The 17,697-nt window shown below is 40.2% G+C and overlaps 1 protein-coding gene across 9 annotated transcripts in view; it reads right to left on the bottom strand.

Moving 5' to 3' along the window:
• Nucleotides 1–520: 520 nt before the first annotated feature.
• Nucleotides 521–17,697, bottom strand: part of RNF19A (ring finger protein 19A, RBR E3 ubiquitin protein ligase) — an 87,012-nt gene continuing 69,835 nt past the window's right edge. For 8 of the 9 annotated variants that reach the window (XM_077809922.1, XM_077809923.1, XM_077809921.1 and 5 more), the window contains 5 exons: nucleotides 10,285–10,399; nucleotides 7,497–7,658; nucleotides 5,788–6,001; nucleotides 3,165–3,308; nucleotides 521–1,883 (listed from right to left, as the gene is read on the bottom strand). In XM_077809922.1, the coding sequence (XP_077666048.1) occupies nucleotides 1,193–1,883; nucleotides 3,165–3,308; nucleotides 5,788–6,001; nucleotides 7,497–7,658; nucleotides 10,285–10,399 (1,326 nt within the window). In that variant the 3' untranslated portion in view covers nucleotides 521–1,192. The remainder of the gene's footprint in view (nucleotides 1,884–3,164; nucleotides 3,309–5,787; nucleotides 6,002–7,496; nucleotides 7,659–10,284; nucleotides 10,400–17,697) is intronic. The other variant, XM_077809930.1, reaches the window with a different exon arrangement.

The raw sequence follows: 17,697 nt of genomic DNA, 5'->3' as shown, positions 1-17,697 counted from the left end.
AAAGAAAAAAGAAAAGCCAGTCAGATTTGAAACCCATCTTTTGTACTTGTGCAAGCTCTGCACTGTGCTTTAATTCTGTGACTGAAGATGTTCATGTGTTTTGCAGACAGATGTCATGTAAAAGTTATCCACTAAGCCTGAGTGAGTCTTTGGTAGGCTAATACTTCTTTATTATTATACACATTATCTACCACAGTCATTTTATTTTCTATAAAGTTTTCCTTTATAGTCCAAGGTGGTCAAAGAGGACATTCTGGAAAACGTTACCGTAAAATCCTCAAACGACCAGGCACTTAAAACCCAGTCTATTCCAAAGGCACCAAGAATCAAAGGGGCACTGTTCTTCCACTAATGAAAGGTGACTCTATACGCTTCTCTGCAATGTTTACAAGTCAATGGATTCTTATTTTACAGTTTTTATACAGTATATGTAGCTGTATCTGTTGCCATCTGATGCATATATAATTGAATTACCTGGACTGTTGTTCTTCAAAAGGAAATGTCACCTTTGTACCACATATTAAGTTCCAATTTTCTTTATTTCAGAATTATGCAAAATGCCATAAACTTGCTCAAGGTGTACAAGTATACAAGCACTTCTGAAACAGGCTGCATCCAGCTCTGAATATGTGATTCATTCTAAATGCAAACATTTGAAATTTGTGTCCAGTTAGGAGGCAAAATGGTCAGTACAAATATTTAGTACTGACAAAGATTTATTACTGTTAAGGTCTCTGCGACCCTCTCATTTCCCCTAACTAGTGTTCACCCTAGAACGGTTTCATTAAGTTACTACTGCTGACCTAACACCCACTTATCCTAAGCCCCACATTTTGCAAGTGAACAGTATAGTACAGATTGTTCAATTTAGCATTTAACATATTATGAATGAGCCAATTGTTTATCTGACTACACAAGTATATACTTTCAAGCAAAGTTGTGGCAACAATACAAAACATGAACATATTGTCCTGTTGTAATGCACTTGTTAAAGCCTTCATATACTTCATACAGGTCTGTAACAAGATCCACATGAAGCATTCTGCCTTCCTAGACAGGCATATATAAAATGTAATTGCATCAAAACCTTGCTTCTGCTGGCCACTTGAAACTTACAGTAGTCACATGTAGTTCAACCAGCTTTCAGACATGGTTCTTTAGTGGTAAATCTATTTTTGCAGCACTTGCAGGTCTAAATTTCAGTCTGAATTGCAGTGTTTAATTCCACAGCATGCTGTGAATGGTTGTTATTTGTTTCTTTCAGTGTTTCACCAAGACCTACACCTATGTCAGTTGAAGCTCCATGATTAACACATTCTTCAGCAATATAACTCAGCTGTGGACCTTCAGCGCTTGGGGCCGGTGGAGCAAGCACAGGAATTGCACTCTGATGTGGAGAGTTTTCCAAACGGTCATTTTCTACCTCAGGGAGAACACTAACTGCAGTAAAGCGAGAATGATAATCATTGGAACCATGGCTACATGAGGTTTTCATACTTTCCATATCAGAGCAACTAAACTCAGAAAAATGACTTGAGTGGGAATCTGCTACAGATGGGATACTGTCACTTAGAGAGGGAGAGTCAAATTCACTGGAGTTTGTGCTTTGTTGCTCCAACAACTGAGCATCCATATCCTCTCTGGTCTCATTTATCTTCATGCTACTCTTTTTTCTCAGTTTACCTTTACATTTTTTTCCTGCTGTTGTTTCTTTGGACCACTTGGTGGCACTAGATTTACTTTCTGGCAAGCAGGCCGATGAACCACCAGCATTACTGCGACCTGGAGCACTGCCATCATCAACACTACTGCTTCCACTATTGTGTCTGAATTTAGCTGGCTTCGATTCAATATCAACTTGCACCTCCATACTGTTGCCTTCCCTAGAACATGAAATAAATGGTCAAAGCATCCATCTTTAAGAGACAACTTACAAAAAGTTTCATCATCAAAGCAAAACATGCCCTTGTCTCTTTTCTATGTGCATGACATGACAAGAATGTTAAATTGCAATATTCAAGGTTTTTTCTAAACGAATCGTTTTATACATTTTAAAAGGGTTTTCTAAATCAAAATTAATTAAAAGGAAACAAAATCTGGGATCCACCTATTTACTGTGCTACCATGACAGTATTCCAATCGGGAACATATAGTCACCCAAATGTTTATCATTAGCCTGGCAGCAACTAGCACTTGGATATTGTATATCAGGGGTCGGCAACTTTCAGAAGTGGTGTGCGAAGTCTTCATTTAGTCACCCTAATTTAAGGTTTCGTGTGCGGGTAATGCATTTTAATGTTTTTAGAAGGTCTCTCTCTCTAAGTCTATATTATGTAACTAAACTATTGTTGTATGTAAAGTAAACAAGGTTTTTAAAATGTTTAAGAAGCTTCATTTAAAATTAAATTAAAATGCAGATCTTATCAGTTTAGTGTGGTGGTTCTTAACCTGGGGTGCAAGCACACCATGGGGGTGCGAGATGCCCTTTCTGGGGGTGCGAGACATGCGAGATTTTTTTAGAAGGTAAATCATCGAAAACGCAAATTAAGCACAGGCACAGAAGTACAACTACTTTGTTTCATCAAACCCATTATTTATTAACATTATACATTTTTTAACGATTACTGTAATATTTTAAGTTTTCAAGTTTTTAAGCTAATTGCACTGTAATTTTTGATAAGGGCTGCAGAGCCCTGGGCCCAGGCTAGGAGCAGAGCCCTGGGCTGGCTGCCGGTACCCCAAGCTGGCAGGAGGGCTGAGCAGGGCCGGAGGCCCAGACCCCGGCTGGTAGGGAGCCAAGCGGCTGGAACCCCAGACCAGCAGCGAGGTGAGCGGGGCCAATGGCTGGGACCCCAGCTGGCAAGGGGCCGGCGGCCGGAACCCCAGACCATCAGCAGGCTGAGCGGGGCCGGTGGCCGGGACCCTGGCTGGCAGCAGCGTGCCAGTAAAAAACAGCTTGTGTGCCGCCTTTGGCACGGGTGCTGCAGGTTGCCGACTCCTGTTGTAAATTGTGGTGTGTAAGATACATATATATGCATAATCCTGAAGGTAAATCTTGTAGATGGAATCCCTTATCAAGATAAGTCATTTGGCCTAGTACCCTGGAAATATCCTTTATCAACTAGACTCATGAGTCTTCTCTGTTTTCCTCATATTGTTCTTACCTGTCTAATGGGATGTAGGAATTCAGAATGGATCCTGCCATTGCTTTGGTACTGGCATTGTCACTAACTGTTCCCAAGCTAACTGTGCCAGATTCTCCACTCAGACTGTACCGTTCTTTCTGCACATCTGCTTGAACTTCCAGCCTTGGAGAGATTTAAACAAATAAAAGAAAATGTCAAAAAAGTTACCTTCATAATATTACCATAATTGAAATACCTGGGTTAAGAGTCAGTATCTCATCTTGTAAAGTTATCCACCATGTGATATCAGGAACAGTTGACAAGTGTCTCCCCAACACTGAAAGATACCTATTTACTGAAATGGTCACTTCTCTTTTGCTCCATCAGTCACAATGCGGTCTCTTCAATTCAGGAAAATGAGACTCATCGTAAACTAAAAATGAACCGCCTACCAAAAGAAAATGTTGCAGGTCAACCAGGAAAATTGAGCATTATGAGAGACTTCCAGATTAAGGTTTCCAGATTTTGTAGACACTTCATCTAGTAACCAAGAGATGACTACCATAATTTAAAAAGTGCAAAGACCGTTTCTGCCAGCCAAAAATCTAAGTTCAGGCCATTTAATTTCCCATGTTCCTCCTGCAATAATAGAAGACATTGCTAATCAAGGAATGCAGGACAGGGAGCTGCATTCCTTATTCTGCTTTCTGTGATAGTGATGTTACGTATGAACCATCGGAGGAGAATTATAGAAACCAGACCACCCAAATTCAGGTGTGAGCAAGTATGTAAAGAAAAAAATCAGTTTAAAATACCATTGAGATTTTACCTATTGTCTAGCCATACATTCTGACAATGAACTGGAAGCATAGATTTGTTATTTTTTCTTTTTAAAAAGTACTTCTCTTCCCGGTAAAGGAGAAGACAGTTGTACAAGGCAAAGTATCTCTGCTTGAAAAGTTTTCTCTCTAGAATGTATACAGTGTCAAAACAGAGGTTTCTATCCTGTCCTTACCCATTCAACATACCCTGGATATCTGAATTGTTTAAACCAAAAAATGGTACTAAAGAAACAAGGTGAGCTCCACCCTCACTGCTAGATTTTGACACTTCTCCCAAGAGATGTTCTGCCTTCTCTGGGGTGGAGAATGGAGCATGGCCAACAAAGCAGCTACGTGCTTCAGATTACTCAGAAGTGATTCCTCGGGAGTTAATTAGTGGCATTTTGGGTCTGCAGTGAGGTCTCCAGAGTCCTTCTTGGCAAAAGAAAGGTAACTGTGATGTGAGGCCATAATGATAGGGGCATCTGGGATCTGGTATGAAGGTGAAGCAGCCAATGATTATATAATAGCATCATGTTGTTATCAGTAAAAGAAAAGTTTTTGATTTCTTATACAGACATATAGAGATTATGTGAAGATAGTGTGGGTGCTATAATATCGTTACTGCTACATATTTGGGATGATTATATTACTTATAAATGGCAAAGTCCTGACCTTACACATTTGGAGTCTGGGAATCTTTCTATTGACTTTGGTGTGCGCAAGTATGGCCCATAATGAAAAATAATTAGATTAAAATGTTAAGAATTTGTTTTACAACCTGGGTTACAAACAACTAGATTGCCGGAAGATAATACTGAATCTTGGATTGCTTCAGCATATGGAATTTATCCTCCTCTGTGAGGCAAACGTTTCACAATCCACTTGTGATTTCAGAACCCAAGAGGATAAGCTATATAACACAGCAGTACACTGTAGTTGCTATTTCCACATTCAGGCCTGTCAGAAAAATCCTCTCAGCCTCACCCTTTTATTCACACACTAAAACTAGGCTGACTTAAAACAAGGTGTTGGTGTCATTTACTCCTTACTGAAGGCCACTTCACTTTTTCTGCCTTTTTAAAAAAAAAGAGTTTTTATTCTGAAGAGTAGCTGGCATGCACATTCAGTATCTGTGTTTATTAATGGTCTGTTAAGTGATGGCTCTGATTATAGATTGTCTGCAGCATGGATATTATGCAAATCCCTCTGATTTCAGTGTGACTTTGCATACTAACATTTAACTGATTAAGTGAACAAAGTGTTAATGCAAAATATTCTTAGTATATAAAATACTGGCAAAATAAACTGCATCACAGCACTCGTTATTTATTAGTGTATAGTACCCCATGGTGTGCTCGGTACTTCACAGGAAACAGAAGCAGTCCCTGGGCCCCAGAGCACTTACAATCTACATTTTAGGTGAGACATAATGAGGTGAGGACAAATGCAACTCTGCAGTTACTCAGTTTAGGCATGTGCACATTATTCTTATTTTTAAAATTACAATTTGAAAGCTTTGAATGGATACTTAAAATACTCATCATAAAACGAGACAGATGCTGGTAAGTTTTTCATTGGGTATTTTAAATGTGGGTTAGAGTAAACAATTATAGCTAGTGGACTCACCTGTCAAGGAACAGACATATTTAGGATATTTAAAATTGTGACATCATGGATACAGGTGAATTATGGGAAAGTACAATTAACTTTACTCCATCTTATTTTAAACATGAAATGATCTGAATATCAAGAATAGTGACACCCCCCCACACACACACACTTACACTCGCCTCACATTTAAAGCTAGATACCAGAACAGCAGAAAGTGTGTGTCTTACCTGTTAAAACAGCTGACCATTGCACTTCCTGACAGACTCCCTGTTATACTAGCTCCAGCCAGTGCCATGGTGCTAGCAGTTTCACTCAGGTTGTCCCGAATGGCTCCTATTCTATCCATGTGGCTGCCACTTGCACTCAGGCTTCCAGTTAATCCTCCAACACTTCCTTCTCCTATACTAGGGTTATGACGGGTCTCTGCTACTGAAGTGGTATCTAGATAAAAATGTAACAGGCTTGAAATACAAAAGGAAATAGAAAGTTTAACTCTGTCTTAAATGTGGATAAGAAAACTGCTTCTGGAATAACACCAGAAGGAGCCAAAGAATCTAGACAATATGTGAAAACACACTCTATTCACCATGTGAAGATTACAATACGAAGTAAAACAGGCTCTCAGTTGGGACTGCCGGAGTGGCTGTGACTGAAACCATAGATTTGTTTGATAAGTTGTTGAAAGGCTTAAAAATACCTAATGCTATATAGGAATGGTAACCTGAAGCCACCTTACATGTAGGAACTCTCCAGCAGGGAGTCTTACAGTTTGATTAAAAAACAGATTTATAAAATTCAAGAAAGCAGCAGTAGAACGATATCTGACAGGATGTTTTTCCCTATTAGGCTATGTCTACACTACAGAACTTACAGCGGCATAGCTGTACCACCACAACTGTAAGGGTATCCGTGTAGCTGCTCTTTGCTGGCATAATTAAACTACCCCCAGCGAGCAGCACTAGGTCTGTTAGCAGGAGAGCCTCTCCTGCTGACAGAGCGCTGTGCACACCAGCACTTTTGTCAGCGAAACTTATGTTGGTTGGGGTGTGTTTTTTCACACCCCCTGAACAAAAGTTTTACCAATAAAAGGGGTAGTGTAGACAAAGCCTTAGAGACGAAGAGATGAAAACCAACAGCTTCATCTTATCTCGCTCCTTTCAGCCTGGGGGAGGACATACCCAGAAGTCAACACTTGATTAGAACAAGTGAGAGGAGATGTTTGCATCACTTCTTTGAATTTGCACTATGGGAACTAACTATTCGAGAAGGGACACAAGCCTTTGTTCTCTCTCATCTGGGTCTAACACTGCGTCCAGTGATTACCAAGTGCCCCAGTGATTACCAAGAAGCTCCATTCAAGTGTCCACTCACACAGATCAATGATCAGGGCCTAAGAAATTAAAATGTGCTTGTTTTGACTAAAACGCTCATTCTTAAATTGTTATTTCTGAGGGAGAGGATGGTACAAAGGGAATGGTAATGGTAATGCAATAGAATGCTTTTCACCTCTAAGTCAGCTATTTGCATTCAGCTTAGATCAAGAGTGAGAAAGCGGTTACCCTCTGATGGCTCTTTGGTGATCTTTTTCACTTAATGCACTATTGGAAGGCACTCAGGTATTACAGTGATGAGGGTTGATTAACAACCTACACAGAACAGAACATAAGACAGAAGGGTAGTGGGCTCAGTCCACATCCCAGGCACCTGTAGTTCAAAAAACATCATGGCACAAAAACAACTACCCTTATTGCTGGAGATGGGTCCTTTAACATGCAGTTTAGGCACATAGGTAAGGCAGCATGAGGCGACTTGCACTGTTGTTACCTGCACTGTAGCTCTTCTGCAAAGAAAGATCTTCAGTGTCCTAGGCTTTCAAATGTAGCAACTATTACAAAACACTAAATTTACAGGAAAAAAAAATATTGAATTCTCTTACCTACTGCTGCATTTGTTCCACCAACATTTATATCATTTTCATCATCAAATTCTATCCTGACACCCTTTCCATTGCCTGCAGACACCCCACAGCCTCCACTGCGACAGAGGGAGATTGGAACAACTCCATACACATAAGCCAACATAATAGGAACACCAATGCCTACAAAGGAAAATATAGAGCTTTTCATTCAATATCATTATTTGCTTCAGCACCTTTTATTAAACTATCCCAGGTTTTGTAACTATATTATTTAATAATGCACAGTTAAAATAAATCTACAGAAGAAGAGAAAGGAATTAAGAAAATATATGGTTTTCAAGTGAGATTTGAGAACAGATGGCAAATCACTAAGGTGGAGTGAAACATGAAAGCTGTTCCAGATAGCAAAAGAGGAGGGAACTGGAGTGGCATTGACCCATATACCCTATTATAGCCTCGACTGAAAGCATAAGGGGGACGCATTGCATGCATGTGGATCAATGGGCACTGCTATGAAAACTTTCCGATTCCAGCACATAGCGTGCATGTGCACTGCCCTTTTGGCATCATCATGCAAAGAAGGTTCTCCTACCAACAATGGGAGACAAAGAGGAGTATAGTATAGTATAGGATGAGTAGACATGTACACTATGTCCATTACCAATATATATATTACACTTATCGGATTTAATAAGCTTTGTCAAAGGGTATTAAAAACTTTTCTGACGTGAGAGAATGGAACTATTTCAAGTATCTTTAAAACCAGAAATGCCTACTACTGCCAGTGTAATTAAGGGCTTGATCCTGCTCCTACTGAAGTCAGAGAAAGCTTTGCTACTGACTTCAACGGAGGTAAGATCGGCCCTTAAGAAAGGATCATTATGGGGTTTATGTATCTCAGTTTACAAATGAAAAAAGAGAAAACTGATGAGCAAAGCCAGTGAAACGTGTAGTAAAAAGGCAGTCTGGGCTAGGCTACACTCATACAAACAGAGCATCATTTCCCACACACTGTAGGGGCTAATCATTTGGCCCAAGATCTCTAACACTATGCACTAGACTATTCTGCTGTTTTGCTGGTGGAAGCCTGTGAACGGTGCAGTAAAATGGCAGGCTGTGCCAGGCCAAACTGACCCATATGGAGCAAAGCAGCTGCAATACAGATGAGTACAGAGGCTCTTCAGTCTGCCCTAAAAGGAAGGTCAATAGGTTCCAATTACTGAAAATCCAATTCACTGGAAACTCACACTCAGGATCTCTACTGTGGAGAGCAGTGTGCCTCAAGCTACTCTCTCGAAGGCAAAGTAAACTAGGGTAAGAGTGAGGTGGTGCAGCAGGCCCAAAGAGGCAACCGAAAGTAAAAGGAGTAAGTAAAAAAAAAGTAAAAGGAGTGGGGAAAAAAAACCCTGCTGTTACCTCTGTGAAGGAGTAATGAAGAGCTGTAACCCATGAGTGAAGTCCAGGCCAATGGATGCCTAAGTAGAAGAAAGATTTTTTTTCCCTCCCAACTGCTAGCCCTGCAAACCTGTATTGGGATCTGAGACACCAAACTGGGTTCCTTTTTCCCCTATACAGCCAAAGGTACCATTGATTGTATTATTAATTATTATTAATAATAATGTTTATTACAGTAGTGCCTAAGGGCCAATCAAGACTGGGGCCCCATTATGCTAGGCACTGCACAAACACAGAGTAGACAGTCCTTGCCCTGAAGAGTTTACAACCTAAACAAATAAGACAGGCACAGGAAGGGTGGAAGGGGTAGAACACGCAAGCAGAGTGAACAATGTGATGGCAGCAAACAGCATTCCACGATATTTGTTTTGTTTGTTGGGTGGATTTACTTGGGGGGATGGGGGGAAAGAGGAAGCTAGATGGAAAGAAAAGGGAAGGGAAGTGAGATGGACAGAGTGGGGGAGAAGACAGTAAGAGGGCAGGTATGGAGTGAGGCTGGGATGAAGAGACTGTGGCAAAGGTAGGGGGAGGGTTGGAGCAGAAAGCCAATAAGCAAAAGGCAGAGGAAGTCCATACAGAACTGTAGACAGAGACAGTTCTGTCCAGAAGTCCCTGCTTTGGCTGCTTCTGCTCCTACTGGCTGGAGTTTCCGGCTGGCTCCTCTCTGCAGTTTCCCCTCCCCTCATGGAGGAATAGCTGTTGGGTGGGAGGGCAATAAGGCTGTAGCCATGCCCAGTACCCACAGAATTAGGGGCGTCTCTCCTACACAGCTCTGGTTCAGGAATATGCTGAGGGTGACACCAGCTGCAACCCTACTTTTCTTCAATGCAAACCTCAGTGAGAGAAGGAAAGAACCCAATTTGTCTCCCGAAGACCAAACTTGAGCTTGCAGTGTCAGATATTAAAGAATTATTAAAAAATTTCAAAATTCCAAATTGAGCAAATTTGCTCTGGAATCACTGGCACACACATAAGGACCCCATGGTGCCATTTTTAGAGTACCTTTTAAAAGCAGTTTTAAATTATATTTTCTTTTTAAAGAAAAAAATGTTAGATTATGAAAATCTGAAAACAAGTTCAACATGAAAATTACAAGATTAAAGAAGTTTTTTATAATTTTTCATTTAGATGCAGCCTCTCTAACGTCTTGACACTGGTCTCTGCTCCAGTGCAATTTACAGTGTAATCTGGGGCAAACCTCAACTTTTTTATCCCTCCATTTCCATATCTATAAAATGAAGCTAATACCTCCTAATTCACTGAGGGTCATTTATTAATGAGAGTCTGTACAAGTCTTCTCAAATGCTTGGTTGCAAGGTACTACTCTCATGCAGTGGTGGTATTTGCTTACCTACAGTTACTGCAGCTACAACTGGAGAAACTATTACAGACAAGGTTACACCACCTGCAATAGCCAAGTTCCGTTTGTGTTTCGAAATGTCTTTGCCTTCATATCGATTGTGGATCTTGAGGGAAGAAGAAAGAGGAGGGTTTCAGGATACATTGCACATAACATAATGTAAATAGTTTTGGCTCTGTTCTGCTATAGAGCAGTCTGTTGTGTGCTCTCAGCTAGAGACTATATACTATTAATTTAAATCCTTATATACTCCTTAAAAGTTAGCCTCTCAAAGAAGGAGATTAAATAATACATCTTTCTTAGTGATTTTACATTAATTTATACAATTTAAAAAAAGAAAGCATAAGTATTATAAGTCCCTATAATCCCCATGCGTGACATTCCACAGGGTACTATCCAGATGGATGAACAGCTGCGTCCCCTTAATTCTCCAACCTGGGGTGCCTTTTACACTACTTCGCTATGAAAGCAACCACTCATGGTCTGCCCACACACAGCTTCTAGCCTGTAAATCACTCCCAGCTATACTGTATGAGTGCTATAGCCAGCCACCAATGAATTACACTGCAGGGCAATACCAGCAAACTCCCAGTCCCACACTTTCCCCCAAAAATGTGCGTTTTGTACTGCGCAACACCCTCCTGGACAATACAAGCTCATATAAAACCCATCATTTCATTAATCGAAAATTATATGCACAAATCTTGTCATCCAAACTGAAGTTTCCCAAAGTCTTCAGTTCAAACAAACACTGGTTTAGATAAAACAATGAAAAAAATTTATTAATTGCAGGAAGATTTTAAGTGATTACAAGTAATGAGGCATAAAAGTCAGAATCTTACTTAACAAGCTAAGTGAATTCAAAGCAAAAGGTCTCTCTCACCATGTTCTAGCAGTCTTACTGGCTGAATCTTTCAGCCAGGATTCCACACCCCCTGCCCCCAATGATGCTTCCTTTGTCCTTCAAGTGTTGTTGATGCCATGAGTAGAGATGAAGGGAGAAATGATCTGGGGCTTCTGTTCCCCATTCTTTATACTTTTCTTAGAAAATCATCTCCAGCTTAGGCTCAGGAGACGGAAAGTCTGTGGGATGGAAACTTCCAGCTGTTTGGGGTTTTTTGGTTTTTTTTTGCCAAGATGTAAATTCCTTGCCACACTCTTTTTCCTGCCAAAGAATGGCTGTTTATCCAGGTGATAGTCTATTTGATTTTGTTGATACGTGGCTGAGGCATCAGTTTGCCTTTTGTTTTTGAGGAACCGGTTTGTGCTGGCTTCTCTAAACTTAGAATATGTCTGAATAACATCATACAGTAGAATCTTCTAAGTTTACATATAATGTTGCCACACATTTTACCAGGACATTAATGATCAGCAAATTATAAGTTTTCATATGATATCTCACAAGGCGTACTTTTACAAAACTATGATAAATTTTGTACAAAGGGGTGAACACACAGACGGGTCATATCTCCCCTCTTGCAATGTCATCCACATATGCTCTTGCAAAGTTCTGTAAATCATTTAACACTTCATTCACCAGACTCCGGAACATGGCCCCAGCATTAATTAAACCAAACAGTAACATTGAGAATTCAGAGTCTGTATCAGGGATGAAAGCAAATTTTTTCTGTGCATCATCATTCAAAGGGATATTCACTATGACTCATGCCAATACTGCTGTTAAGATTTCTAAATTTCACCCTATACACTTCAGGGGTGATTTGAAATCTTTGTAAAACCGATTCTTTAAATTAAGAATACATCACAGCTTGCTGAACTGGCAGTTCATTAAATACATTCAAAAATTTACCAGACAGTTATGCAACCATTGTGGGGATTTTCTTGTCCTCAGGAATCTTATGAATTTCACATAGATTTTCAAAAGTGGTTAAGTATTCCTTAGTGCAGTCTGTCTTTCTGTATGTAGGACACAGCTGGTCCCAGCCTCAAGTGATGGGAGATGTTAGTGACTCTGGGATCTTCCCATGCTTTTCTATCAGCTCCAGATTATATTTTCTCTCCTTCTCCTCAAATTCTTGTCTCAGCTCCATAGCTCGCTTAAGGGGTTCAGCTTCCTGTTCATTAAGCTCCATCGCTCTTCTACGGGTGGCTTCTTCAGCTTCCCATGCAGCAGCTGCTTCTTTCAGTCTCATCTCTGCTTTCCACATTCGGTACGGCCGTTCTCTCTTCTTCTGCTGCCTCCACTCTAGCCAGCTTCAACTTTGTAATTGTTTCACTTTTGCTCATTTTTATACTTCACCGTTTCCATTTCCCTTACCTGAAATAAGCAAACAGAAAACAACGAACTATGCCTCCTTGGACTGTTTCTAGCCACCACACATGAGACTAACTTAAAATTGCTGTACCAGTGCTTAAAATGTAAACTTCACTCAAAACAACAAGCTGTGCAGGTACCCTGCTCCTTGCTGCGCCACTCAGGCATCCCTAGGGTACAATCTGGACTGAGACAGCTGTGTCCCCTCAATTCTCCAACCTGAGGTGCCTTTTACACTGCTTTGCTGTGAGAGCAACTACTCCTGGTTTGCCCACACATAGCCACTAGCATGTAAATCACTTCCAGCTACACAGTATGAGTGCTATAACCAGCCACTCATCAATTATACTGCAGGGCAACACCAGCAAACTCTTGTCCCAGACTTCCCCCTAGAAATGTGCGTCTTCTACAGCCCAGCACCCTTCTGGACAATACAAGCTCATATAAAGTCCATCATTTCATTAATAGAAAATTATTAAGGCTGTCAAGTGATTAAAAAAATTAATTGAGATTAACCACGCTATTAAACAATAAGAGAATACCATTTATTTAAACATTTTTGGGTGTCTTCTACATTTTCAAATATATTGATTTTAATTACAACACAGAATACAAAGTGTACAGCGCTCACTTTATATTTATTTTTTATACAAATATTTGCACTGTAAAAAACAAAAGAAATAGTGTTTTTCAATTCACCTAATACAAGTACTGTCGTGCAATCTCTTTATTGCGAAAGTTGAACTTACAAATGTAAAATTATGTACAAAAATACCCTGCATTCAAAAACAAAACAATGTAAAACTTTAGCGCCTACAAGTCCACTCAGTCCTACTTCTTATTCTGCCAGTTACTCAGACAAACAAGTCTGTTTACATTTGCAGGAGATAATGTTGCCTGCTTCTTGTTTACGTCACCTGAAAGTGAGAACAGGTGTTTGCATGGCACTGTTGTAGCTGGTATTGCAAGATATTTACATGCCAGATGCGGTAAAGATTCATATGTCCCTTCATGCTTCGACCACCATTCCAGATGACGGGTTCTGCTTGATAACGATCCAAAGCAGTGAAGACCGACAGATGTTCATTTTCATCATCTGAGTCAGATGCCATAAACAGAAGACTGATTTTCTTTTTTGGTGATTCAGGTTCTGTAGTTTCTGCATCGGAGTGTTGCTCTTTTAAGACTTCTGAAAGCATGCTCCACACCTCATCCCTTTCAGATTTTGGAAGGCACTTCAGATTTTTAAACCTTGGGTCAAGTGCTGTAGCTATCTTTAGAAATATCACATTGGTACTTTCTTTGGGTTTTGTCAAATCTGCAGTGAAAGTATTCTTAAAACAAACAACATGCACTGGGTCATCATCTGAGACTGCTAAAACATTAAGTAAATGGCAGAATGAGGGTAAAACAGAACAGAAGACAATTCTCCCCTTGAGGAGTTTAGTCACAAATTTAATTAATGCATTTTTTTTCTTAAACGAGCATCATCAGCATAGAAGCATGTCCTCTGGAATGGTGGCCGAAGCATGAAGGGGCATATGAATGTTCAGCATATCCGTTATGTAAATACTTTGCAATGCCTACTACAAAAGTGCAATGCAAACATCTGTTCTCACTGTCAGGTGACACTGTAAATAAGAAGGAGGCAGGATTACCTCCTGTAAATGTAAACAAACTCTTAGTGATTGGCTGAACAAAAAGCAGGACTGAGTGTACTTGTAGAATCTAAAGTTTTACATTGCTTTGTTTTTGAGTGCAGTTATGTAACAACAACAACAAAATCTACATTTGTAAGTTGTATTTTCATGATAGAGATTGCACTATAGTATTTGTTTGAGCTGAACTGAAAAATATTTTTTATTTATCATTTTTACATGCAAATATTTGTAACAAAAATAATATAAAGTGAGTAACATACACTTTGTATTCTCTGTTGTAATTAAAATCAATATATTTGAAAAAGTAGAAAAATATCCACAAATGTTTAATAAATTTCAACTGGTATTCTATTGTTTAACAGTGCAATTAAAACTACAATTTATTTTTTTAATCGTGATTAATTTTTTGAGTTAACCATGTGAGTTAACTGCGATTAATTAAACAGTCCTCAAATTTATGCAGACAAATCTTGTTATCCCTAATGAAGTTTCCCAAACACTTCAATCCAAACACACACTAGTTTAGATAAAACAATAAAACAAATTTAACAGAATACAGAAAGGTAGATTTTATGTGATTACAACTAGTGAGGCATAAAGTCAGAATTGGTTACAATGAAATAAAAAGTAAAAACACAACTAATACCTAACTTAACAAGCTAAGTGAATTCAAAGCAAAAGGTCTCTTCTTACTACTGGAGTCTTACTGGCTGAATCTTTCAGCCAGGATCCCTCCCCAGTCCAATGATGCTTTCTTTGTCCTTCAAGTGTTGTTGATACCATGAGTAGAGATGAAAGGAGAGACAATTTGGGGCTTCTGTTCCCCATTCTTTGTACTTTTCGTAGAAAATCATCTCCAGCTGAGGTTCATGAGACAGAAAATCCATGGGATGGAAACTTCCAGCTTTCTTTCTTTGGCCAACATGTAAAATCCTTGCTTACACCCTTTTTCCTGCCAAAGAACGGCCGCTTGATCAGGGGATATTCCATTTGATTTTGTTGATACCTGGCTGGGGCATCAGTTTGCATTTGAGGAACAAGTTACCAGAAATAGGCACAAACTGGGAATATGCCTCAGTAATGTCATACAGTAGAATCTTATAACTTTACATACAATGCTGCCACACATTTTACCAGGACAGTAGTGGTCAGCAAATTATGAGTTTTCAAATGATATCTCACGAGGAATACTTTGTATAAAATTATCATAGTCCTGTAAGAGGGGTGAACAGACTGCCACACCATGTATTCTTTGCCTTTTACATATATTATTTTTGTAGCTGCAATCAACTTAAAAAAGGAGGGATAAATCACTGTTTCTTCCTTTCAATCACCTTTATTAAATATTAAGCAATGGCAAAATCTTGTTAAGTTAATAACTTATTTTTCCATATAGTTTTAATAAAGTGGGACATGAGAAGGGGTTTCAGCAGCGTAGCCTTTACCAAGGTTCAACTGAGAAGGAGGAGGGCAGGAATTGTTCCAGTGCCCTTGTCCCCACTTGAGAAGAGTTTGAAGGCAGAGGTAGTTAAGCCCTATGGGTCTTACTGCTCTCTTACCTATGTGGGGTTTGCAGGGCCAAACCCCTTATTTATGGTCTGCTCCCCTTAGGACTTCAGAAATTTGCCAGGCCAAATTGCTTGTCTGCAGCAAATCTTACATGAATTTGCAAAGTCTTGGTGACCACTGTTGCACAAAACTTGGCTAGCAAGCCCTCTCCATAGCTCTTAGGGTCAGGAATTAGACGTGGACTCAAAGGCTACGTCTACACTACAGCACCTTGGTGCAGCTGCTCCGCTGTAGCGCTTGCGGCGGAGATGCTCTAAGACGATAGGAGAGAGCTCTCCCTTTGGCTCAGTAACTCCTGCCTCCACTAGAGACAGTAGCTGTGTCAGCGGGAGAAGCTCTTTCACCGACATAGCGCTGTCCACACCAGTGCTTAGATCGGTATAACTTCCGTTGCTCAGGAGTGTGGATTAGTCACATCCCAGAGCAACGTAAGTTATTCTGAAGTAACTTACAGTGTGGACAAGGTCATAGACTAAGGTCAGAAGGGACCAGACCATCACGATCATCCAGTCTGACCTCCTGCACGTTGCAGGCCACAGAACCCACCCACCCACTCCTGTGATAGACCCATAACCTTTGGCCAAGTTACTTAAGCCCTCAAATCATGATCTGAAGACTTCAAGTTACAGAGAATCCACTATTTACATGAGTTTAAACCTGCAAGTGACCCTACCCCCTCCCAGAGTCTGCCAATCTGAGTCAGGAGAAGATTTCTTCACAATCTCAAATAGGGTGATCAGTTAGACCCTGTACATGTGGGTAAGACCCAGCAGCCAGATACCTGGGAAAGAATTCTCTGTAGTAACTCAGAGCTTTCCCCATCTAGTGTCCCATCACTGGCTGTTGGAAATATTTGCTGCTAGAAGTCACAGATCAGCTACATGCTATTGTAGGGAGTCCCATCATACCATCCCACTCAGTAAACTTATCAAGCTCATTCTTAAAGCCAGTTAGGTATTTCGCCTCCACTGCTCCCCATAGAAGGCTGTTCCAGAACTTCACTCCTCTGATAGTTAGAAACCTTCTTCTAATTTGAAGCCTAAACGTGTTGATCACCAGTTTATAGCCATTTGTTCTTGTGCCCACACTGATGCTTAACTTAAGTAACTCCTCTTCCCTCCCCGGTATTTATCCCTCTGACATATTTTTAGAGAGCAATCATATCTCCCCAAAGCCTGCTTTTGGTTAGGCTAAACAAACCAAGCTCTTGGAGTTTCTTCTCATAAGGTAGGCTTTCTATTCCTCAGATCATCCTAGCAGCCTCTCTCTGCACCTGTTCCAATTTGAATTCATCTTTCTTAAACATGGGAGAGACAGTATTCCAGATGAGGGCTCACCAGTGCCTTGTATAATGGTACTAACACTTCCCTATTGCTCTTGGAAATAAGCCGTCCCTTTTTTGATGTTACTCTTCAGGTTAGGCTGTGATGTAAAGGGACAATACTTCTCTACCTCAAAGGGCTGTTGTAAAGGTCAATTCATTTATATATGTGTGGTGCTTAGGTGATCTGGGTGTTATAAGAACAAAGAGAGAGAGGGAGAAGCTATTAGTAATTTGTATGTAAATTCAACTATCGCTATTGTTCTTCTCTTTTGCTAGGACCCAGCAAGCGTGCTAAAACATGAGGGAATAGTGTGGATTATTTTTTAAAGCAACAGTAGCAGAAAGTGAGAAAATTTACTGGAGAGAACAGACTGAAAAAGGAGGGGCCTGGCAGAGATGAATCTCCACAACTCCAGACCAGCATCAGAACGGGGGCAGAGGCAAAGGAAAGGAATGACAATTTCTTGGAGCACCAAGAGGCAGACTGGCAGATGCAAGCGTGGACTAGTCAATGGCACCACGAGTTCAAGTTGATAAAACAACATAAAATAACCTGAGGATTTAAGAAGTTCAGG

This window comes from Eretmochelys imbricata, chromosome 2 (genome assembly GCF_965152235.1).
Source record: "Eretmochelys imbricata isolate rEreImb1 chromosome 2, rEreImb1.hap1, whole genome shotgun sequence".
NCBI lineage: Eukaryota > Metazoa > Chordata > Testudines > Cheloniidae > Eretmochelys > Eretmochelys imbricata.
The sequence above is the reverse complement of the archived record's forward strand: the minus strand, read 5'-3'. Positions and strand labels throughout refer to the sequence as shown.